At 35.8% G+C, this 26,646-nt stretch overlaps 1 protein-coding gene and 1 long non-coding RNA gene across 2 annotated transcripts; both read right to left on the minus strand.

Moving 5' to 3' along the window:
- Window positions 1-7,032: 7,032 nt before the first annotated feature.
- Window positions 7,033-25,837, minus strand: LOC127851670 (adenosine deaminase AGSA-like). Its single transcript, XM_052385494.1, has 9 exons — window positions 25,356-25,837; window positions 24,141-24,287; window positions 20,695-20,761; window positions 19,905-20,106; window positions 17,022-17,149; window positions 16,420-16,625; window positions 11,779-11,936; window positions 11,112-11,314; window positions 7,033-10,360 (listed from the first exon to the last, which is right to left on the minus strand). Exons 1-9 carry the CDS (start codon window positions 25,762-25,764, stop codon window positions 10,261-10,263), a joined length of 1,620 nt encoding a protein of 539 aa, XP_052241454.1. The 5' UTR covers window positions 25,765-25,837; the 3' UTR covers window positions 7,033-10,260.
- On the minus strand, window positions 13,092-16,405 carry LOC127851680 (uncharacterized). Its single transcript, XR_008035885.1, has 2 exons — window positions 15,313-16,405; window positions 13,092-15,024 (listed from the first exon to the last, which is right to left on the minus strand). It is a non-coding gene; the product is annotated as an uncharacterized LOC127851680 (long non-coding RNA).
- Window positions 25,838-26,646: the final 809 nt, after the last annotated feature.

A 26,646-nucleotide genomic window follows, 5' to 3' on the forward strand; every position in this document is an offset into this window, starting at 1 on the left:
AAATCTAGTGTATGTGAGTATATGACTATCAGCCTTTTTGAAAAAGTGTTAATTCTATTTAGGTATGAGATTATGTTACATGAAAGTCTAACTGTTAATTGAAGACTATAGATACAATTAACGTTATTAGGACACATATCAGCCGAACTTAGTCGATACATTTATGTCGATAAATAAGAAGCAAGATAAACACATGTAAGGAGTTCATCCCTACCGAGCTGAAAGAAAGTGATGAATTTGTGACGAAAATGGCATTCACTTTATTCTGCACTTGACATTTATCGGGCATGTAATAGTCTATAATGATACCCAGTGTTGTATATTTGCAACAAATTATTTGCAATTGTATTTATGACCATATTATTTCGTAAAAAAATAGGTATGCCATTTCGTCTGCTTTCATTTTAAAAGTGATTAAAATTTGCGCATAAAAAACTTCTTTATTTATAAATATAATAAACAACATTATATCCTTTAAATTAGAAATACATGTATTAATTGTTACTGTGTTTTTTTTATTTGTCAACAATATCGATCTTAGTTGTGATTTTTATAATTCATATTTGGTTACAAATATACCCTTTTGGATAGAACGACAAACTGCATATTGTAAATGGACAGTGGACAGTGGACAGTGTAAATTGTCCATTCAAATGAATCAATCGTTACACATTTATTTGAAAGCAAATATATGAAGTTAATAAATGTTCAACAAACTACTTTTCGGATAAAAGTCTCAGCTGTAAATTATCTAAATACAGCACTAGCTGAGCTTGTGTTACACATAAAGTGTGTTTGCCAAGCCATCAGCCGCTGTAATTGTTTTATCACTGTTAATAAAACACATTAGTTGCCTTTCTAGTTCATTGCTTAATAGCCGTAATGCTTGCCCACGAGCCTTATACCTGATAATCAAATGTCATTACGAGAAATAACATCCTGCTGACAAATAATTAAATTCGAAGCTAACATCATTTGTTATGAATGCGATTTTTGCAGCTCTGTTTGGCGCTTTGTGAGATATGTTTTTGGTGGATGTTAGTGGAAACCTATGGTCCTTTGCAAGAATACTGGTTGTACAAAGTCCATTTTGTCAATGCGGTGCGATTAAAGATACATATCACTTTTTCTTCAATTCCCCCATTTATACAGAAAAAAGAGTTATCCTTTTTAACAATCTGTCCAGTTTCCAACCCATAACTTTGCAACTACTTCTTTTCGGAGTTAAAGACGGATCATATGAAGTTAACTCATTAATATTCAAACATGTTCAGTCTTTCATCCGAGATAGTCATAGACTCTAGCCCAACTCTATCTCAGGAACAAACCATATTCTGCTAACGATGCCCCGTTCCTGCAACTACTTCTTTTTCTTACCGCGACAACTCTTAATCTGAAACTCTACTCTTTCACTTCTGTCCATTTTCTTCTCATTTTATTAGCTCTTATGCTATCTACATTACTCTGTTATACTTTTTGTATTATAACTTATATTATTTTTTCATTTCTAAACGGTATGCAATTACCTATCAGTGTAATATATAGTTCGTAATTTTGACATGTCTTTAAATAGTTGTTATACGTTTGGTGGTTTACACCATTACAGCAGCGCTTCTTACTGACAGAAGAGAGACATTGTATAAGCCTCGAGCCTCTTTCCCAATTCTGTCCAATTGTATTTTACAGCCTTTATGATAAGCGATACTGCAATCCTACCTGCCTAGCATATTTTTCAAATATAATATGTATGTTTGTATTGTATTGTATTGCTTATATGTACTTTCAATGAAATAAATAAATAGTGTGTAAACCAAAATACTGGTTAATATCAGGTGACCATTTCTCATTTTAAAAACGACATCGCCATATGCAAATGATGACGGATGCATCAAAAATGAAATACATAAATGAAGTCAATGCAGTTTTGACTTTAATACGTTGGTTTATTGTGCTGACAATGACGGTAATAAAAAAAACAAGTCGTAAATGTTGGCAGCATTAAATGTAATTAGTTTCGTTTCGAATGGCTGCACATAACTACGACAATTATGTTGAAACATCGATGACTTGTTTAAACATTCAATTTTGTGTATGAAAGCAAATCAAGCACACAACCGATTTCAGCAACACGTGTGTTAGCATTTTTACAATTGTAAATTATTGGTTATTGTATCAGTTTAAATTTGAACTAACGTAAAATCACGCAATTAACAATTATAATGATGTGATGTCCATCAGCGCATTACAAAATATAATGGGATTCTGAACCATTGCATTTAATGAAAGATAACAGTATATGCATGCAGTTAATATTATTTCAAAATATGTTATGCCCGTACCCAGTTGGCATTCCGTTTAACTGTAAAACCTATTGTATTCAATGATAATGACGATAATTTATATTTATCGATGTCACACAATGACAATATCATATCCTCAAGTTAGATTGTATTAACTTGTACAACAGATTGCACAAGAAAGTGTGTTGTGTTAGTTACCTTTGAACTTGCCATATTCACATTAAAATTACCATTCGTCATGCTTAAAGCGCTTTGTTTCTCTAAAAGCATGATATCACTAATATTTTAGTTACACTACATTTTAATTAATATCTAACACATTTATAACTGTCAAATGATGTCCCTCTAATGTAATTATAAATACGCTATGAACATTAATTAATTGTCTTATAAACTGGCTGGAATCCGTGGTCGGTCCCTGTCAAGTAGGATACATTTTTTTTTTAATAGGGCGCATGTGATAATGCCAAAATCGTTTTAAATCCATATGCTGTAAAATATTTTTGTAGTGTTTAATCTTAAAAGTATGCGTAAGGGAGTGTTACCTTAGGTATTAACTTACTCAAACTGATTATTTATAATTTCATGTTAGAAACCTCTTTGAAGTTGACCTTTGTCGTATTGATCTAAAAATCGATAGGCCTCTTCATCTTCTGTCAGAAAACCATCATAACCAACTTACATGTGCGTACAATTAAACGTTCTCAAGCAGTACATCTAGTGTAGAAACATTTCGAAACTGACTGACTTGTCTACGGGAGGACATTTGTAACGTCATTGCTACAAGCTCCTTCAAATTGATGGAGGGGGGGGGGGAATAAAATCCGCTTAAAAAGGGGGTTTAATTATTTATAATAGCAATTCGTTTAATACAGCAACCAACAAGCTATTTAATGACCAAAGATAACCTTAAACGTTTTACTGCAGACTTGACCTTTGAGGTAACGGGATGCATGTCCTACCGCGGCACGTCGTTTACGTGTATGCCACGTATGTTTAACACCCATCGATAAAGGCAGAGTTATGGCTGATGGTATGTGTACGCTGTGTATTTGCCAACCTGGAACTTTGACTTCAAACTATTGACGTTTTAAGTGGGAGGATTTTTTTAACGCGACACGTCGTCTTATACTGTTTACAATTGGTTCCAAATTGTAACAGGCGATGTATGATAATCATTTGACTAAAAGTTCAAAAGTTGTTTTTGAGTATTTTTTATCTTTTACCACTAATTGTCAATTTACTTCAGATAAGGGAGGCGCATGTTTAATGTGGCTTGTCCTCATATGACTTTTAACATTTTGTATGGTGGAAAAAAATAAGATGAGGCAGGCATTTTGGATGGACATGCTTTAAAACGGACAGAACGACGCACAGAGGAACGGTTCGGCTGTATATTACGTGCTGCAAGCGTTTGGGACACGGACATTATGGCAATCATGTCATGTCGTAAATGACGTAAAAAGAAAAAATATGGTCTGTCAAATGAACTCTTTTAGTACGAACTAAATTATCAAATATTCAAATAAAAGTATTGTTAAACGTACAGTGACTATAATTTGATTGCACGTTACTTCATCTCCACCTTACCGCTTTCATAATGGACCACCTTACCGCTTTCACAATGAGCCGCAAAATAAACCAGTTATGAATAGTTCAAGTTATTTAAACGCCGACGCCACGAAATATTTCAATAAACTGTTGGGCATTAAATAGCTCTGACTAGTTACAATATTCAAATGTATATTTACGAAATACCCGTCAACAGGGGTCTCCCACTCTCGATGATGAAGACAGGTTAGGCCCAGATGTAAGAACAGTGCCAATTGTTGAAATGAACGGCAAGTGTATTGCGTAGAGACATTAATAGTTTGGCATACGCGCATCTGTTGCATACCTGTTTAAGTCTGTTGTTGCTGTTAGGGTCATGGAAGTTGATATTAAAGTTACCGGTTATAACGATGTTAGTGATTTACGTGTAAAAGGCAAGATGAATAGGGTTTTAGTTATACTTAACTGCGATCTCGAAAGAATCGACAGATGGGCTGAAATATAGAAGTAAATGGTCATCAGTAGCAAGATAAACACAACACAACACCCCCCTGTATACATGTATATCAATTACGTCGTCATTAGCATATTAACTAAACATAAACACCTAGGGCTCTAAATTACGAAATATTTTTAATGGGGAATCCATATTGAGTACATTGTGCATAAGGTCTACATAAACATAAACGTTATGAAAAGTTAAAATCAAATTTAGAATATTACTCATTGCAAACTATAGGTTTTTTTTTCATTTATACGCCCCATGCTCGAAAACGGCGATGCCATTTACGAAAACTGCTCATGAAAAGACCATGGAATGTTCAAACACGAGGTGGCACAAATAGTCACAGGTGCCACGAAATTTAGCTCTATTTAACCAATAACCTAATCCCAACTATCTTTCTGACTTATGTCCACCAAAGAACATCAATGACCGCTATAATTTAAAGAATAATTGCTTTATATTCCAAGAGCTTAAACTGCGCTCTTTTACAACGCTTATCTTATCCACTACTCTTGCTTTCAATTGCCTTCCGCCCGAAATCTCGAACGCAACATTCCTTATATCATTTAGAAAAGGTCGTCTATCATCGGCGGTCAAAATTCATAAATATTATTATAATGGCCGACGTAAATCCCGGATGAAAAACATACGCGAATACGCATAAACTGCAGTGGGCTTTCACATAACACAACCCCATTTAATTGCCTTTTTAAGTGTTCATCATGGACCAGAAGACTTAGTGGTAAACGATTATCACATTCGTTGAATATTTCTTTACGTAACCAACATGTTGTCTTTGATGTTTGTATTACACAAAATCAACACAGAACACTAATATGCACGCACACATAAAACGTGAAGAGAAATCATCAAATGGAAGCTGTCGATATACATTATATAAATAAAACTGATTTTATAAACATAAAACAGCTTATACAAGTGGGTTATGTTTCAATTAATAACGCATCACCTAATCGAATGCAGAAATGACATAAATATTGGTTGTATTAATATACCAATAATTGTTAATGAGATACTGTTTATTCCATCCAGAGGAGATACAGAGTCACATAAAACTCTGAATGCAAAGCGCAGCATGAAATGTATTGTGTTTTATTGAGCCATAGATACATTAAATTGTCCGCTACATTAAAGTCAATCAACATGAACCAAGATAACAAAATGTAAAGCATACACTCCCACAAAGCCAGAAGACAAGACAAAACAAGGTAATAAATATACGTTTTGTTATTTATCTAAAAAGATTTGCAAGAGCATGGTATGCAATTATTAATCCAGCGATTTTAGAGTGGCATCATTAAACGCAATGTATCCCTTTATCTTTGTTAAATGTACTAACTCGTTACATACATGAGAGAGAAAGGGAGAGACAGGGAGAGAGAGAGAGAGAACGAGAGAGAGAGAGAGAGAGAGAGAGAGAGAGAGAGAGAGAGAGAGAGAGAGAGAGAGAGGAGAGGGAGAGAGAGAGAGAGAGAAGAGAGAGGGAGAAAGAGAGGGAGGGAGGGAGGGATGCAGGGATGGAGAGAGGGAGGGAGTGAGAGAGAGAGAGAGAGAGAGAGAGAGAGAGAGAGAGAGAGAGAGAGAGAGAGAGAGAGAGAGAGAGAGAGAGAGAGAGAGAGAGAGAGAGAGAGAGAGAGACAGAGAGAGACAGAGAGAGACAGAGAGACAGAGAGAGACAGAGAGAGAGGGGGGGGGGGAGATATGTAGATTTATATTGATATTTTAATACTTATTATGAAATATATGTTCGTTCATCTATTCCGAACGTATAATTAGGTCACATGTATACTCTTTTTGGAAATCATGTGTATAATATACAAATGTAGTATTATCTAAGCATGTTGTTCAAGAACCACTCTTACATAAGTTGTATCAGAGTTCAGTTCATTTTTCTCTCTAGTTCATCGCGTAATGACCGACATGTTTGCCTAAGAACCGTGTAGCTGATAATCAAATGTCATTTCGTTAAGTGATATTTGTCGCTATGTTGTTCTCTTTATCGCAGTAGAAACTTTGACGTTATTCAAGACACATCGCTTTTCGCTAAATACGTTCGCATATCAGGTGATAATGTCGTATTCTAACAAAGACGCTTATATGGAATTAAAATGAAAAGGGGAGGCACCTAGGAACCTAGGAAAACCAGAAAATAACTATGACGTATTTTCTAACATCCGGTACTTACAAAGGCGGGTTTTCTGAGATGATCTTGACGAGGAAAAACCACAATCCCATGCAATGTATATTTAAGTAGCATTTGATGCGGGATGGGCTAAAGCTGAGTCGACATTATTTAACCTGACAACACAATGACAAAGGATGTCAGCGTGTCCTTATAAAATTATAGCAAACAGTTGGCCCAACGATTTGCCCATGTGCACAATAAGAAAGTATAGTTTGTTTCCAAATGCAAGTATATAACAAACACGAGTGTTCCTTGTTTGTATTATTAATCCAAGAATATACGTTAATTGTAATAACATAAAATCCTTTACTCTATTTTTGGCAAACCCACCACAAGCCACGAACAAATTTGAACGCGCAAACTCAACATCATTCTTCACATTTGTGGCGTACCATTTAAATGTTTTTAAACACAATATCGATAGTCTCGATGATAAATGGTAAACTTGATATATTTGAAGAAAACAACAGTAACTGTTGTATTCGTTTTTATTGTAAGACTAGTCACAAAACAATCATTGCATACATGATTTAAATGTTATTTCAAATACAGTTCAAAAAAGCTAGTGACTCAATACTGAGTCCCTTATGGTATTGTAAATGATGCAGCTCCATGTTCGTCTACAATGGATGACGTCACATAAGGATGCGTTCACCAGTATATAATAAAAGGACAATTTTGTAAGAATCGTAGTTTATTTTTATTTTATTACGAAGTTTCGATTAAATTAAACTGCTACAGTATGCAATTTAACAAAGCGCATTTTTTCTAACGGTGCAATGTATCATTGCCGCTCTTTAATGCCGCCGTACTTATTTATCATACAGTCATTCTACTTTACAACAACTAAGAATAAAAGTAATAAAACCCTGATCCACTGAATAAAAACAATGCCTTTCGAATGTCAATTCATAAATAAAATGTACCATTCCTTAACAACAATAACAACAACATGTATTCGCTTGTAAGCATACACTTGCTTTTAAGCCATATACAACACATCACAATTGCAATACATAAATAATGAGACAATATGAAATGGTGAGCCATATACAACACATCACAATTGCAAAACATTAATAATGAGACAATATGAAATGTTGAGCCATATACAACACATCACAATTGCAATACATAAATAATGAGACAATATGAAATGGTGAAAGCGCTGAACTAGATTAAACTGATAGGTACTATAAGTTGTTCAACTTTAATTGGAAATAACTGTTTTTATTGAAATACTGAGACACTATACGTAAATAAGTTTTTCAGAATTATTGGTATTCCGTTCACAGTTTGCATTATAGATATATTTTGAAAGATGGTTGATTGATTTTTTATTTTGCGTCTGCATCTAAATTAACGTTGTCTCTAAACAGCGACAGTTTAGGCTTTTAATACCTACACATTCAATTAAAAATAATATGTTGCAAGCTAACAATTATAAATAATAATTATTCTTTAAAAAATGTGGATAAAAGCAATGGCGTGATTATCATTATTATCATTCACAGTTCACTTAACATTCAGACAATGTCATATAAAATAGAATATCTCAATAACAAATCTAAAATAGAAAAATCTTAAATTAACTATTCATAAACAGATAGTAAAATGCAACGAATAAAATGTAATAATTAAATAAATGATAAACAATGTGATAAATAATAAATTATACAAATTGGACCCCAAAGAGCTCTTAACATCGTAAGATAAATATTTCAAGATAAGATAAAAGTAAATGATTATCAAACGAAGATAAGAACATTGGTCTTGCTCGCATAGTCTATCGACAAATAATTTACCATTACGATCATTATTACATAAAACTAACTCTTATAATTAAAATAAATTGCAATAACCTTATTAACCTTATGCTACAATGAATCCATCCATCAAACAATAACCATCTTATGCATTGTAGCTTGACACTTAAAGTAGTTTGGGATACCTTAAGTTCATTTCAAAAGCTCGTTCAAAAAGCATGCCTCTTATTTAATGTGATGTCTTATCAAACGATCATTTGCAGTTATAATAAACTTAGTGCTAAATCTTGGGAACGCTGGAGTTTTGATTCATAATTTGATACAAATCATACTGTTTACATGGTTATGAAAAAACATATTAATCATATGATACATACATCATAAGTTAAATGTTGAATGCAGATGAAGTTAATCGCACAGGTAAAGCATCAATCTATTTCGAAGCCGCGTTTGATAAATTTCATTTTCATCAAACATTCAACTAAAATGCTATATATCTTTGCATGATTGATACCATGAACAATATCCATAACAAATGATACGTTATAATAATAGTAATAATTGAGTACAGGTCCTCGATTGATACTGTTTGGTCTTTTCAAATAAAAGTACTAAATTCATACAACTAAAATATACCATGAACAATATCCACAACAAATGACATGAAGTAATAATTGAGTACAGGTCCTGTATTGATACTGTTTAGTCCTTTCAAATATAAATACTATATTCATACAACAACACAAAATCGAAACAAGTCACCAACGATTCAAACAAGGGATCTATTCCGACACATAAACATACCATCATATTGAATTACGCAAATATGAACATGTCTGCAGGACGACATTATGATATGCGTATTAATGTCACGAACATAAAATGTTAATTCTAATATAAGTTTGTTTACAACTTAAGATCTTAAAACAGCACTGAGAAAATCTAAAACACACAACTAAAGTAGTTTAATTAAGACAATTATACATATCTTTGTTGAAATGCAGGTGAAAAAACACATATATTTTAAATATATTGCAACATTGAACTATTGCCGTTTAAAGATCTGTTATCCTTTGCAAAATAAAGGAGTTCATTTTGTAGAAGCCTATAACATAAAGGTCGTATTTAAAATATTGTGTATAACAATTTAATCAAAATTACATAATTTATTTCGTATAGTCGTGTGCAATGTTCACAATTGTAAGTCATTTTTCATACGAACAATATGTTACTTTGTTCATTTTTTGCTTGGTTGCATTTGATAAGTATTTCAATTAATTTGAATAAAGTATAACTTTATTAGAATTTTTTTTTGTGTGAATGATAGAACTATTACTCTACAATAAACATATGGATCGTGCTCTGTGAAAAAGGGGGTTTAATGCATGTGCGGATGACACTTTCCGCTTTTTATGATATTTTTTGTGTAAAGAAAGTCTCTTCTTAGCAAAAAATCCAGTTAAGTCGGAAAGCGTCGTCCCTGATTAGCCTGTGCAGACTGCACATTGAACCCCCTTTCACAGAGCACGGCCGATATACAACATGTAACATACTGTTTTAAGTTTGCAATCTAACATTCATAATCCAAATGGATTTTAAAAGGGCTTTTAATAAGTGCACAATCTAATATAAAAATATGTAAAAAACAACAATAAATATTGCACTGGGAATACTTAATAAAACACTGTTATCAGATATCTATATTTTTTTCCGAAAAAGCGTTATCATTTAACAATAACTTAATAGTAAAACAACTATGTTTCCGAAACTCTGAATATTTCTTATGATTTTGCATTCACAAATTTTACCATGCCAACTGCGGATGCGGAAGTGCGTTTCAACACTATCACAAGAACGGAACTCAGTTACATCAAAACTTCGGTGTATTTTCATATTAACACACAGGAACGGAACTTGGTTCAAGTCACAAATCTACATTTGCTCTTTAAAAGCGTTCAGTACGAAGTTGTCCCACATGATCGTCCACGTAGACAGTGCCGCCACCTTTTCCGTAGCGTTCATAGCACTGTACCTGCAACAATGAACCAACGGCTGTTAACAAATGAACGAACGTGTGAGCATAACGTAGTTTTATAAGGTTTCTTCGTCATCAAAGTTTTTAAGGGCCTTCGCGCCTGAGGCTGCATTATACTTGGAGAATTCACTAGGCGGTGGAGAGGGGATGAACCTTGGTCTCCAAGGTGCGACGCGCCATAACCAACTTACGGGCTTAGAGGACAGTAAAAAAAAACATTATGATGCAAAGCTAAAGCATTATACATTGCAATCATTTCTCAACAGCACGACATTTGAAGAGCAAATTGAATTAAAAAAGGGTGAATTATGTTACCCTTAAAAAACGGACACGTGTGTTGTGCATGCAAAACGTCGTTCATTACAAAATTCAGACGGAGCTTAAAGAACGTGTATACATATCGAAGCCACAGAAAGTGGACAATACGTAATTTGGGTTTATAAAAGGGAAGTAACTGTTTCAGTAGAAATTGTATTTAAAGACTTGTGCAAATAACCAACATCAACCTATCATTTTCTTCCAAATACTGCTACATAATATACAATGATGCTAACACATAATGAAGTAGTTAACACATAATATATTTCATCAGCCATATGTGCATTACCAATCAACCATTGATTGTTGGTGTTTTATGTATTAACAACAATGTCAACACCTGTCAAACTCTTTTGTGTACAGTTGTCAGTATACAATAATTTTGACAAAAACAGTGTAAATCAAATAAACACAAAATCAAGATGCTTACAAAAAGGAATTCATCGCCAACTGTTTTAGTAGGGAGAGACCATCCGTCTCGCCGGACATCGCCATGAAGGCTGCGTAAAAGTCGTAAGAGAGGCCGGTGGCTCCCCAGACCGCCGGGTCATCTGAGCTTATAACCACCGGATATCCGGCCGCGATGAGCGAGGCGCCAGGGTGGTTTTGCAGGTTATCGACGAGTTTTAGCACCTTAAATGCAAAGTAATATGATTGAAAACATGAACTGCAGTATTACTTAATATATTGCTAAACAATTAACTGGCATAATATGGCATCAACATTAGTATGTCCAAGACAAACGCTAACTGATTTGCTTGACCTAAGAAGAATGCATTATGACTTACTTACGCGTAAATCGTCTGGTAATAAGTGAAATGATAATAAATGTTTTTTGCTGTTACATTGCACTACATCTTAACACATTTATGCCTAGTGCACTCTCCCATCCTTGTAATTGTGATCAATTTATTTCCAAAATTAGGGATGTCTTTTATATTTATTTATATATTTAGAATATTTCTTACAGAAATTCCTTTAAGCAAACAGCGCAGACCCTGATGAGACGCCGCATCATGCGGCGTCTCATTTGGGTCTTCGCTGTTTGCCAAGGCCTTTTTTCTAGACGCTAGGCATAAATGGGTTAAGCCCTCCACCTGATTCGAGATAGGGTTGATTTCCACGGCGATGTGATTGTCCTTGACGATCTTCATCACTTCCGGGTGCTTGGTAAGGGCGTAGCCGTGCCCGATCCTTGTGGTGTTTAGCAGCACGGCGTCCAGGAGGTTGTCATCAACCCGGGTCCCTTGCCAACCTGAAAATGATTTATAAGGATATGTGGGCTCTTACAAGCCGGTACACACCATCGTAATACTCGTCCACTGCTGCCCCTGGTCCCTTGTGAGATTGGGAATGGCTTTATATGACTATATGTACACGTATGATTATAAGAGACCGCACAAAAACTATGAACACCGGTACGTTCTTCAGGTCATTGCCATGCTGAGGATTTAAATAACATATGGGCCGTGCTCTGTGACAAAGGGGGTTTAATGCATGTGCGTAAAGTGCCGTCCTAGATAAGCCTGTGCAGTCCGCACAGGCTTATAAGGGACAACAATTTCCGCTGTTATGACATGTTTCGTGTCAAGAAAGTCTCTTCTTAGCAAAAATCAAACTTTTGTGGAAAGTGTTGTCCCTGATTACGGACTGCACAGGCTAATCTGGGACGACACTTTACGGACATGTATTTAACTCCCTTTTCACAGAGTACGGTTCATATAATGTCCGTGTATGTTTTCTTTTGAGAAAAAAAGTAAACATACAATGCAGCAATCAGCATAGCTGCAAGTTTGGCAAGCGGCGAGTAGCATAATTTGGCTTCTTCTTAGAAGCTTAGATGTGTTCGGAATAAATATTTATATCAGTTTCATACATTCTCTACATGCAAACAATTTTGATGCCACAATCAAACAACAAATGATACTTCAAAGATTATTGTGTGTATGTGTGTACATTTGGTCTGTATATATAGAGAATAACAGGTTACTGTCCCTTCGTTTTGTAATATATTAGGCGAGGCTTAGAATAATATAACGGCGAGGCTTGCCGAGCCGTTATTTTATTCGTGCCGAACCTGATACATTACAAAACGATGGGACAGGAACCGGTTTTTCTGTTTATCATACCACATTTTCCTAAAAATCTGCAAAACAATAAAAAAAATATTTAAAATGTACGGATCCCCGCTGATTTTGCTGATCCGGCTTTTACACGTTGACACACACATGTAGCAAAGGCGTTCGAAAAGACGACACGAATAATCGCTTATTTTAAACATCGTATTGAGAAAAAAGTTGTTTGCACTACGAATAGGAATAGTACACCCGCTTTAAATGGAGATCAGGAATGGACTGCTGCGACAAATTTAATAGAAGAATACACTTCACCGAATAGTTTGGAGACGCCATTTTGGAGATGTGTATTGAAATTTACATTTTGATGATGGTGACATTATTGACATAAGGGTGTTAAATCGTTTGTTTAAATAGTTGATGATTAGCACACAGTTATCATTTGTCGCGACTTTCTGTGCAACACTTGCGAGCGAAATGGCAATATCGATATTTACGATGTGTTGCCCCATTGATGACGTCATTTAACTTCTGTAGTGCGGGCTGTGGTGATTTAAAAAAAATAACGTTTTTGTGATTTATGACTTTAAACTAGAATAAAATATGTACGTTCTTGGTATCAAATTGTTTGTTTTGTTAAACCTGATTCATGTTGAAAGAAAATTGTTGACTTTATTTCAAATCCCACGTAACTCCAAACATTGACTGATATAAGAACTTCCTGTTGACCATGATATAACAAAATATATCAGGCAGATATTAATGCGGTGGTATGATAAAATGTACATTGCTGCGCCGTATTTTGATATAAAAACAACTTCGTTGTTCACTTTAAAGGTGAGTAACCCACTATACTGTTAAACGCCAATGCGCACTATCCTTAGAACGCTCTTTCGTTTAAATCCAAAATAGGCATTGATACTTAGCGTGTTAGATTTTTTTGGTGTTGTTATAACTCCAAAGTAGGTTATTGTAGAAATCATCGTGACATTCAATTTTAGTACCTTGATCCGATAAATCAATATACAATACCACGCGAAGTGTTCATATACTATGTAAAGTTTGATACACATACTGTATCTGATTTCGTTCTCGCTGAAATAAGTAAAATGTATTTCCTTTAAGTAAACCTAAATTAAAATGTGCCCAAACTTTGTTTTCGTATAAGGTATAACTGTAGGTAGTCGTATTAAAATATCTTAAATTATCAAAAATAGCATGTCTATCCGTAGTATCGGCCCTCTTAATTAATGCATACGCATTTTAGAATTTAAAAAAATACAAATACACGAATGTGTTATATGCCAATCTTAAGTTAAATGTGTAATCTTGGACATAATAACGAAAACTGCAATCGGCAATGTACAATACTAACTAGACCTAGCTCCCAGTTGAATATGTTTAATTTACATGTACATGTACAATTGTCTCATAGTATCTGCTTTTCTGATTGGTTGCTAAGAATTGTAACTATGTGCATGTGCTTGTTCTTAAAAAGTAACCTAATGGAAAAACGAAACTCTTGCTCATGTTGTTCTTAAAATATGTTAAAATTTTATGAAAATATCAGCATATAAAACATTTGATAAATCTATAAACAAGGGCTGTTTGTAAAACATGCATGCCCCCATATGGGCTGTCCGTTGTACTGGCAGCCATTGTGTGAATACGACTTTTGTCACTGTTACCTTGACCTGTGACCTAGTGACCTGAAAATCAATAGGGGTCATCTGCAAGTCACGATTAATGTACCTATGAAGTGTCATGATCCTAGGCAAAAGCATTCTTGAGTTATCATCCGAAAATCATTTTACTATTTCGGGTCACCATGACCTTGACCTTTGACCTTGTGACCTCAAAATCAATAGGGGTCATCTGTGAGTCATGATCAATCTACCTATGAAGTTTCATGATCCTAGGCATATGCGTTCTTGAGTTATCATCCGAAAATCATTTTACTATTTCGGGTCACCGTGACCTTGACCTTTGACCTAGTGACCTGAAAATCAATAGGGGTCATCTGCGAGTCATGATCAATCTACCTATAAAGTTTCATGATCCTAGGCATATGCGTTCTTGAATTATCATCCGAAAATCATTTTACTATTTCGGGTCACCGTGACCTTGACCTTTGACCTAGTGACCTCAAAATCAATTGGGGTCATCTGCGAGTCATGATCAATCTACCCATGAAGTTTCATGATCCTAGGCGTATGCGTTCTTGAGTTATCATCCGGAAACCATTTTACTATTTCGGGTCACCGTGACCTTGACCTTTGACCTAGTGACCTCAAAATCATAGGGGTCATCTGCGAGTCATGATCAATCTACCCATGAAGTTTCATGATCCTAGGCGTATGCGTTCTTGAGTTATCATCCGGAAACCATTTTACTATTTCGGGTCACCGTGACCTTGACCTTTGACCTAGTGACCTCAAAATCATAGGGGTCATCTGCGAGTCATGATCAATCTACCCATGAAGTTTCATGATCCTAGGCGTATGCGTTTTTGAGATATCATCCGGAAACCATTTTACTATTTCGGATCACCGTTACCTTGACCTTTGACCTAGTGACCTCAAAATCAATAGGGGTCATCTGCAAGTCATGATCAATGTACCTATGAAGTTTCATGATCCTAGGCCCAAGCGTTCTTGAGTTATCGTCTGACAACCACCTGGTGGACGGACCGACCGACCGACAGACCGACATGAGCAAAGCAATATACCCCCTCTTCTTCGAAGGGGGGCATAATAATCCATAAACGAACTAACAAAAGTGTGTGTTACGTAATTAAAAATCATAACTGCACCGTGGAATAGCCATGATCTACTTTCCAGCGAACTACGGAAATCATGAGAATGATCGTCCTAATGGTCATGGATAACCATCAAATAAATTACAACTTCTTAAAATTGAAAAAAACACATAAACTATCCAGCACTTCTTGAAGGTTCTTTGTTAAAGACACGATACTATAAGGAGGACAAATACTTTGAAAGTAAGGTACAGGAATAAAGATGATTGCGATAATTTTGCAGATTAATGATCGTTCAACGATGATGGCTTGACAATGATGAAGCAATGAGGGGATATTGGTGATGATTATTGAAACGAAGACGATGATGACAACTATGGTGATTACTATTACTACGGCTAAGGTGTTGACGCTGATGATACTAACATGGTGGTGGTGGTAGTTCTGGTTCAGAAAAATGTTGTGGCGGTGGTGATAGTGGTGGTTGAGGTCGTCGTTTTCGTGACAAAGGTGTATTGGCCATCAGATGCCGAACGAAATGCGGCTAGTTAGTGAACTACGGCTCCATTTTATGCAAACAAATATTTCTAGAAAGTATGGTGACAATTTTATTTAACCAGTAAGAATTAAAATCAAACGGCAATTTTCGCCGTTGTTTGTATTTATTAAGGGAGATTACTCTTAAGTACAGTTTGCATATTGACTGAAGTCAAAACACGATTCCAACTCTGTGTCAACAGAAATTTGCAGACAGTTTGGTGAAGATTCGATGAAAATTGAAATACTTAACTGCGGACACAATTAATGTGACGCCCGTCCAACCGCATATTGGTGTCCACAAAATCAACGTCCAGAATGAACGGTTAACTTAACTAACGTTAAACCGACATTTAAAATATTATTACTTGTTTCCCCGGCATGGAAGAAATACGGAAGATTGACAGGTGGATTCAGCGTCGACGGGTATCTAAGAGCATCTAGATAATCAATCAGGGGAAGTCCCGGGTCCTCCTGGCCTACGAGGTCATATCCGCCGAAATAGTCCGGGAAATCCGCCATTAGCTGCAGGGACATTTTAATGTCGTCCAGGATCACCGATTCATTGAAAAACCTTAAACAATTTGTATGAAATTTTGTTGATATACAAATAATAAGCATACAGGCTAAAATTATTATAATACTTACTTTTTCAATTCATTCAAATTTATAGAAATACCTCTTGAACGATGTCCGAGAAGTATGTATAGACGTTTTCATTTCAGTGCGAACATGGTTTATTTTTCTAAATAAATAATTATGTGATCTTGATGAAGCTCAAAGCACAGACAATACTAACAATACCCATTGAAAAATACATTTGAGGACTGTGTTTAAACTGCTTTTGGCAGTCAGGGGTTAACCTTAATATGAGCATTCAGTCTAAAAGAATGTCCGTGTAAAATTATTCTGCTCACCACAGAAGTATCTAACAAGGCAACAATACCCGCGACTCCCTAAAGCGACCTACCGGACGTTGGTCTTAATGATCTTCGCACCTATAAAGTTTGGATTATGTTGTTTGAAGGTGTCCGTGGTGTCCTTGTACAGCTGCAACACCTCCCTCGGGGAAAGCGTAGTTCCGTCGTCGTTGTACACCTTTAAACGAGGGAGCAAACGGTTTTAAACTGTTCTTTCTTTGACATATATGCTTAAACATAATGGGTAGTACTAGACGCTTTAACTTAACAAAGCACGAGTACTATAATTATGAAATTTGTACAAGTGTAAAACTTCCCAAACAAGGAAACCTTTTCATGTGCTTTTAATTTAAAGTTTGATGGACGTGCAAATTTCGAAAAGAAGAATCCTTACTAACTAGCTAACTAAATTAACTTTGGATAACACCAGCCAATCGGCGTTTAGTTGGTGTGTGTTGATGAATGTTTACCAGTACGTATGCCATACAGAGCGTGACTATAGATGCACTTGCAAGCATGCAATATGAGTTTCAAAGAAAACATGCGTATTATCTTTTCCTTAAGTTAGTTTTAGCCATTGATATAATGCTTAAATCGTTAAGCACAGTGTGTTAAAACTTTGCTGCGTTTTAAAAGTTTGATCAGTTAATATAAACCAATAGTTTCAAATCGGATCAAGATCACATCGGCTATCATGCACTACCAATAATGGAAACGTTAGTATGCACTTTAGCTGTGGTGGCCATCAAATTCATTTGAAGTTGATAGAGCAGTGTATTTGACCATTAAATTAAGCAGATCACTCGGGTAAAAAATCCAACGTAAGATAGCTTAATAGAACAAAGCAGTCGACCGAGGGGCGATAATGGCGTTGTTCTGCATTCTGCGTATATTAAATACAAGTTGCCTAATTGAACTTAAGTTATAGCTTATATATTGCCAATACACGGTCGCTGTTTTTAAGATTACAGATTGATATCGGATGTGGATGAGGTCGGCATGGGGGATTTTAATGCAGATATTCATCCGAGTAAACTATCAATATGTTATCATAAGACATTTGTTAGGTAATCTATGTATTATGCAACTTCATATTTACACAATCTCTTTTTTTTAACACACGCACACACACAATGCACATTGTTTTCATATTTGTTCATACTAGTAAGTAAAATCTAACAAAATTCAGAGGTTTACATGAAAGGACAAAATGCAAATGAGACAGCCAGATAACATCTTCATGTATCGATGTATATTGAACATTTCTCACACAAATCAGTTAGAGATAAACTGGAACATTATATCGTGTCAAAACATATGCAATCAATAAACAAAAAACAAAACAAAACGCGAGAACATGTTACTTGTAAAATAAAGCATATTAAAAACACCGTCGATCAACACAGACAAAAGACTGTAATGTATATCAATGTGTTCAAATAAGTGCAAAGTAAACAAAAAACACAACATATTTAATCTGACGCATTCTAAATAATAGTAGACAGTAGATTTCTGAACAAGAGAGTCCGACGTTTATTTTTTTCATTATGCAATCATGTATTTAAATACTGAAATACTACGGTTAAGTTTCAAGAAAGTTTGTATTATAAGCTAGGTGGGGAAAGCAAACAATTTGGACTTCAACATCGCTAATGCAACCTCAAGTCAAAGGTAGATGTTGGTTTGTATCGAAATGTAGGCGACAAGCACAGGCTTAAGCTAAATTAATTTAATCATTAAACGGAAGATTTTCATTGTGAAACAATAGCGAAATGTATCATTTGCATGAGGTATTAAACACCTAATACGTATTAATAGGTATAAAAAGAAAAGTGTAGGACATTAAAGCCTGCAAGCTCATCGTAAATTCAATTGTGTAATGCCATATAGTTTGTTACAATGTTGCCAATACAAAGACAATACCAGTTCAAAAATGATTGAATTATTTTTGAATATATTACTGATAATTTTCGACAAAAAGGTAAGACATTTTAATTATGTAAATTAACATACACGTTATATTTCGTTTACAGTTTACAGTAAACTGTCAGAAATCGCGCGTGTTGAACCTAAAATTGTATGTACGTATATGTTTTACAAGTCATAATTCGTTGAAGTTCTTGTCAACGTATGCTGAAAGTTAATAATAGTAACATGTTTTCTCGTCAAATCATGGTGTTTTGTATTCATCACTTTTTATTTCTGACTTAGATCGTTTGTGTTACTTTCTAAATGACACTCCTTTAAAACAAATAAGTGCACGTTATTTAGGAATCAGTAAATATCATAGCAGAGTAGCATGATTATCTCACGTGAGGAAGTAGTTAAATTTATGATCTGATATTATAGTTTGTGGGCCGATAAAATTTATTGTATCAGTCAGTTTCCTTATCACAATGTCTTTTATCAGAAAATATTCAACAAGTGGTATCGGGCTTTTGTCATGACAGTTGCATAGATACGAGTATTACTGTGTCTTATATATTAGTTCATTTTACAATCATTTACGTACTTAATGAGGGTGTCTCCTGTGGTTTGGAATAAGCTGACCGAGCTTTAACTTGCCTTACAATAAGCTTAAAACTGAGCTTACGAGTATGCTTTTTAGAACATACTCAAATACATGGCTAAACCCTAACACGCTGTTCGCTTCAATAAACTGATCCTTTTTGTTGATAGAGACCATTTTTAATTCTAGGTTTACTTCTTGGATAGTATGCTCCATTTTATCATATCCGTAAAATTAACTAGTACATATACATGTTTACAAAGGGATCTAAAAGATCTATCACATTGAAAGTCCTTTATACGGTGGTCAAAAACTACCAGTAATCTGTTGTAGAAACTGTTTGACCGTTCTTTATAAATCCTATTCGTTTTGGAGATATTGGCGGCAACAACTTGTTTGAATGTAGAAAACTTTTAACACTTACATTTGGGAGAAGAGCTCGAACCTCAATGTACTGCACATTGTCCGCCTGGAATTCCCTCAGCGCCTCGTTGTAGTAGTCTACGAACACGGGCTTGTATAAGATGAGACCCTCGGCGCGTATCAGAATGTCCTCGAATCGTGCCCAGATGCCATTGATATCTTTATCGGCGTCAGTGGAATTGAATGCCAAATTGTCAAGTAACCTGTATATTATTAGGGTGTATATGCATGTGAAGTTACAACACGAAATTCCTAAATAAGCCTCATCATAACGCATTGCTCATTTAAGAATTGGATTTTAATCCAATTGAGAGTGACGTTCAAACTGTTGATGGTTCAGTAAGGTGGACCCTATAAATGACATAATACTATGCAGTAATATTGACAAGAAAAGATACATTCCAGATCACTTATAGGGCTATAAGTTTAATAAATTTGCTACTACTATGTAATGCAGAAGACACAGAGCTGAGCAAAATCTTTTCTGTTTGCTCTGGATTTTAAAATAATATAATTAATAATAACCCAGTCGAAACTCCGTGGATCTATACATTTACATGCAAATGTTGCAAATAAAACTTAGCATACCTGATACAATTAATGAAAATGTGGCGATCTTGTTGAGTGTGTGTTAAATGCATGGTTACCACTGTCGTCGTTGACTTTTAATCGAAATGATTGTGTATCATCACAGGCGCATTATGCAAGTACTATATGCAAATGAGACCAAAATTTCATTTAGAGGATTGTTATGAATGTACAGACAAAACAAATTATTACTATCAACCAACATTTGATCGAACGTGGTAGGGTTGCCAGAGACAGCTCTCGCGCTTGCTACCGACTTCCATGGGCATTCTGAAGACAGAAAATAATAAACCGGTCAAATTAAGAGAAACACCAGAATCAAAACAAACTAGCCAGATTTTGAAAATCGTTAATAATCAAGAACGCAAACGTCAAATTTATTAAGTAGGTTATCAGAATCTGCCATCATGCCATGTATAGGATAACAATATATATATAGGGAAGATACGAAACACTGATCATAGCAATATACCATATATATGTGTAAAGCTGTTACATTGGAACAATACCAGGCCTGAATAGAGTTCCACGAATTCGGTATTTAAAATATATCAAGATATTTAGCATGCGTGTGTGACGTTTCTAAGGGGCGGCAGGGGCTGGTATGGTGGGCAACTAAAATGAGCAAGAGAAAGTACTACGTTCATTTAAATTTTGATCGTTTAAACTGATCACCAGAATGAAACGATTATTCAATAAATAAATAAATGCACATTCGATTGGGCAACATAAATACAGACTACAAGAAGATTTCCATATAAGTTTATACATCCCGAATGTAAGATATTCGTAAATATTCTTTTCAACCTAGTCATTCGAAGTCACGCCGTCACAAAAATATTAATGCTCTGCGGTGTATGTTGACAAAAATGCTTTCGTCGAAATCACGTCGCCGAATGAAAATCAAGCGAATTGCATTTTTTGAAAGTGGCAACGCATAGTTTATATTATAATTATACCGAGCAACATCGCATGATTTTCAAAAAACACCTATTCGATAAGTAGTTAAATTCAAGCGCATTACAACATAAGTTATATCCATTTTATCATCTTGTCATCTTATCATTTGAGATTTTATTTCTTTTTGTATCCCTATTTGACCCAACAAAAGAGACCGAACAAATTTTAACAAGAAATCACTCCGTCATTGTTGTCTTTTTTAATGCAGTTAACTCCAAGTATTAGACGGTCTATGTCCGACTTGGTGCAACATTTACGGATAATGTTTGACTGTTTGACAGGGAAACACGACTAAAATATGAAGAAACTGATACGCTGGAACTATGGAAGGGAATATCCGCCAGTCCATTCATGTCAAAATTGTAATGCGCGATGTTGTAAACCGCAAAGTGCCTAATGTCTAATGCTTAACGACAAACCGCAATACGTCTCACGCTTGACTGCAACTCGAATACGAAACTAAACTAAATCTTAAAACTTGTTTCTTAATATTATAATACTGTCCGTATGGTTTTGGGGAAACTTCAAGTTTGTAAGTTGTAGCATGGAGTTACTTGACTCGTGTTGACGAGCGGTGAAATCAATTAAAGATTTTTATTTTTAATGATTCATTTCATAGACCGCTCGATTTTTAACGAAAACATAGATAAGCATGGTTGTTTGCCGTAAATCTCGAAAGCTAATTATGATCCCCGAAAATGTTCGGTGGAGCATTTAGTAGTCTCACTATTGCCGGTAGAGCCCCGGTCCATCCCGGTTTGCTAACGCCGGTCGACCGGCGAGAATCAGGATGATGGCGTAGAATTTTTTTAACGCGGTCACACTATTTCCCGGTGGTGCCCCGGTTGAAGCCGGTCAACAACATGGCATAGTCCCGGTCAACCCCGGACTAGCGACGGTTTATCCCGGTAAAGCCCCGGCAGAGCCACGGTTGTCGCCGGTAATGTCCGGGGGAGCTCCGGTGAAAGCCGGCAGCGTCCCGGTAGAGCCCCGGTATACCGTAACTCCACCGGCACTCACCGGGGCTATACCGGCATCAGACCCCGGCATAGCTACGACAACGCCCCGGTTTAACCCCGATCGTCGCCGGTAATGCCCAGGCGGAGCCCCAGTGAATGCCGTTGGCGACCCGGCCTAGCGCCGGTTAACCGATGTACCGTAGCTATACCGGGACTCTGCCGGCAATCACCGGGGCACCACCGGCGACAACCGGTGCGTTGCCGTAGCTCTGCCGAGGTCTTCATGGTTGTTCCCGGGGCCGCACCGGTCGTTGCCGGTCCTTCCCGGAGGTATTAAACATTTTAATACTTTCCCGGAGCCCCGGTTAATCCCCACCGGCATCATAGTGAGACTGGGCCTTTACTTCCTTCCGCCATACCTTCCGTCACACTTTTGTTACAGTTTCTCATAGCGCCTTCAATATTTTACCGGTCTCTTACATATTTGGCATGAAGGTACCTTGCATGGACCTCTACCTTTTGATGAGGTTTGTGGTCACTGGGGTCAAGGTCACCGAGGCAAATAATGGATCTTCTTAAGGTCATGTACTTTAGTGACTAGTGTTATTTGGCATGGAGTCCCATTTTAAAGAAAGAGTGAGTGTATACCTTTACTATTCTATGTATACTATTATTGTCATTAATTATTATTAATACCTGTTTACTTTATTATGAACATAAAGGGAGCATCCATCGTGTTTAACGATACTTCTTGCTATTTTAAGGTAGACGTACCAAAGGATACTTTCATGAACACGTGCATTCAAAGCGAACAACCATGTGATTATAAAAATACACGAGCAAATTACATGACTTAGCAGCATGTGGGTGATTTTTTTTACATAAAACCATTATTCCCCAAATGAAACAATTATATGTGTAAATCCATATGCCGTCATGAGCACGAATCCGTTGGAATTTTTGCGACATCTTGATCCATTATAAAATAATGGAGCTGCAAAGTCATATTTTCCCATATGTATTTACATAGTGCGGAATAAAAATCAAGGGGGGGGGGGTGTAACCTTTGTACCCTTATAACTTTTTTATTGCAGCTTTGTTTTTAAGACGGATTTCATATTCGTGTTCAGCGACAAAACGTCATAAAGACAAACACTCAGTCATTCCCTCACTAACTCACCCACTCACAGTGAGTCACTCAATCACTAAGTCACTCACTCAGCCATTTCTTATTTAGTCAATCAGTCATTAAGTGTTACGAAAATGCGGATGAGGTGTGATGTCTAATAATACCACACGAAAAAATATAGCGTATACATGTATGTGACACAATTTTCGATATTGCCTTGTAATTAGATGGTTGCAGTCAAGTAGTAGAATTATTTCTGGTATCTCGTGAAGAGGTCACATAGCAAAGGCTAAGCATTTGGATTGGGGATCACTGCGTGCACTTGAAACATTAAAACACTGATAGCTATGTATGTAGTGCTGAAACTTCCTCGTTATACAACGCGCAACCTCCTTGTGGTTACAGTGGCATTTAGTTGACCCCTGTGGGGTATACTGTGCATGTATTATACTAAAGTTTATTTATAAATGCACATTCAGAAAAGGTAGAAAACAGCAAAGGTAAATATAAAACCTGTGTGCTAATACAAACACGTGCAAATCTATATCAACAATTTAATAACAACATTAGGAATAATAATATCAGCTATGATATATTTTACCTGTGTTAGGAGGGGGTGTTTGGAAGAACAAGAACTTAAGTTTTCCAGCGGCGTCGGTGCACATGTAGCAGTTGGTCCGGTAGGTGGCGTTCTGTACCAACCAAGAAAGGTCTGTTATGGACACGTCATGCACGTGCAAAGCGCCGCCTTAAAATAATAGATCCAGTTGCATTGCAATTTCCATTAAGAATGAGTATATCAAAAGCACGTATATGTGTCTCCATAAGACCTGTGGGTTTGTAAGGGTCGGGTAAGGGGGCCGTAACCTTCAACTGTGGAGAAAAATAGCTCGCGAAAACTTTGGGGATAATGTGCACACGATGTAACTTTATGATGATTGACATTTCGATGATTTAGTTTCGTTTTTGTGTTACACAAACATATGAGTTTTTCGATTTTTTCTGAAGGAATAAAGCTTGGTTATAGAAAAAGTAATGTTGACTTTATGAAACTGCCTTATTCTACCCCTCCCCCACCCCGTCACACACACACACACACACACACACACACACACACACACACACACACACACACACACACACACACACACACACACACACACACACACACACACACACACACACACACACACACACAGCTTTTATTAAATCAACTTTTAAACAGGAGCGATCTATAAGTGATAACTCTGGAATACATCAAATATAAAAACATTGTGTTAGTATAGTTTATAATTCAGTTGTTATTTTAATAATTATATGAAGCGTAAGGGCTATTTGTTCTTCTAGAATTGTTATAGTACCTAATGCCTTACTGTCGAATAGGAATTGTATATGTGCTGTATACTTCAGTGAAACGTGCATAAGCTTAAACTTTATGAATACTTGAATGTGTTTGCTTTGAGTCATTTTTCATAGCTATATGTGAGGGTAATTTTATACATGCTGTTTATTACAATTATACTTAATTTATTACCTGAACGGAACTTGTTTTAATTATATTTAAGGATATATTATATCAGTTTTTTTTTCAAAATGACTTGGCCACGCGCCCAATACATGTGATTTAAATCGTGAACTTATAGTCTATTGAATTAAAAAAGTACAGTAAATCTTTTTCACTGACATATTTAAATATAAAAAAATCAGATTGTCAAAAAGGAACCGGTATTTCATTATCGGTAGCAACGGTCTATTACATCACGGACTCTATGTCAATATATATACGCTCCGTGATTACATTACGCTTATTATTTACCTTTGGGCATTTTCTGTATCATCTTGAAGATATCGCTTTGTTCATAAAGTGCTTTCGATATAAGGAAGTTGTTTTGCGGCGCAAACGTAGACTTATTATAGTGAGCTTGATCGAATTCTGCCTTTTTCAATGTTAAAAGTCTTGCATTTAGTTCCTTTTCCTTAGCGGTAAGAACCAATTCCCCACCAACCATATCAATTCGTTCGGATTCAAGCAACCGTTTTCTCATCTTCATGTAGTTATCTGGAACGTTTTGATCGACGGTACCTTTCCTGACCTCTTTGTTGTTGTTATTAATTGACATCTCGGAAACGAATATAGGTCCTCCTGACACATTTTTGAATGGAAGTGTTGTAAAAAAGAACACAAGTACGATCCCTAGATTATGTGCGACAGCTAGGAAGTCCATTTCTATACTAACAATTTAAGTTAACCTTTAAAACATCCAGATAAAGACATGTGACAGTTAAGATCAAGAACACGCACACTTCAATTGTTGACATGTCAATATATAAATGTTAGGTTCTTGAACCATGGTCTATCAGAATCATTCAACGCATACTTTTACGTCCTTTGCAATAGCATGAAACTTTTTAAATTATGTTTATTCTATGATAATTGTATTTTTTTAACATACTAATTAGTGTTTATGTGGTAATAAGTCATCAATTCTTTGAATCAACGTGTGTTTTGTTCCCTTTAAAGTTATTGAATCTAACTGTAACACGATAACTAACAAAGAATGAGAAGTTTTGTAAAGTGAGATCGTATTGGTGAATAATATATTTCTTCTTTGTGTTTCAACCAATGGAATGGCTTGTCTCGTATTCCTTATTCGGGCTCAGTAAATTTTGTAAACAAGTCTTTCAACGTGGCAGAAAGCGAATATTTCTAATAAGAATATTTATGAGCTGTAAGTATGACTTGTCATTATATTTGCGTATGTAAAATCTAAAATTCTTAATGGTTTACATGAAATTAAAGCACGTTTGGTTCAATGTGTTTTTGATAGTATAATTGATACTTATAGTATACTGACTGAGCTGTGCATCAATTTAATTATGTGGGTAGCACGCATTGTAGATTGTAGATTAATGGGGCCTTTTCACAGATTTAGGCATATATTGAAGCTTTTTATTAAATGCTTTTTATATATAAATTTTAACATTGGACCTTAAAAAACTCCAGTAAAAAAACATTTTAAAAAAAGTAACCTGCAACTGGAATCAAACCACTGACCCCTGGAGTAAAAAGTCTCCCACTTACTTAGTCTAGACCACTCGACCATCCG

The sequence above is a fragment of the Dreissena polymorpha genome, chromosome 1, assembly GCF_020536995.1.
Source record: "Dreissena polymorpha isolate Duluth1 chromosome 1, UMN_Dpol_1.0, whole genome shotgun sequence".
In the NCBI taxonomy this organism is placed as follows: Eukaryota; Metazoa; Mollusca; class Bivalvia; order Myida; family Dreissenidae; genus Dreissena; species Dreissena polymorpha.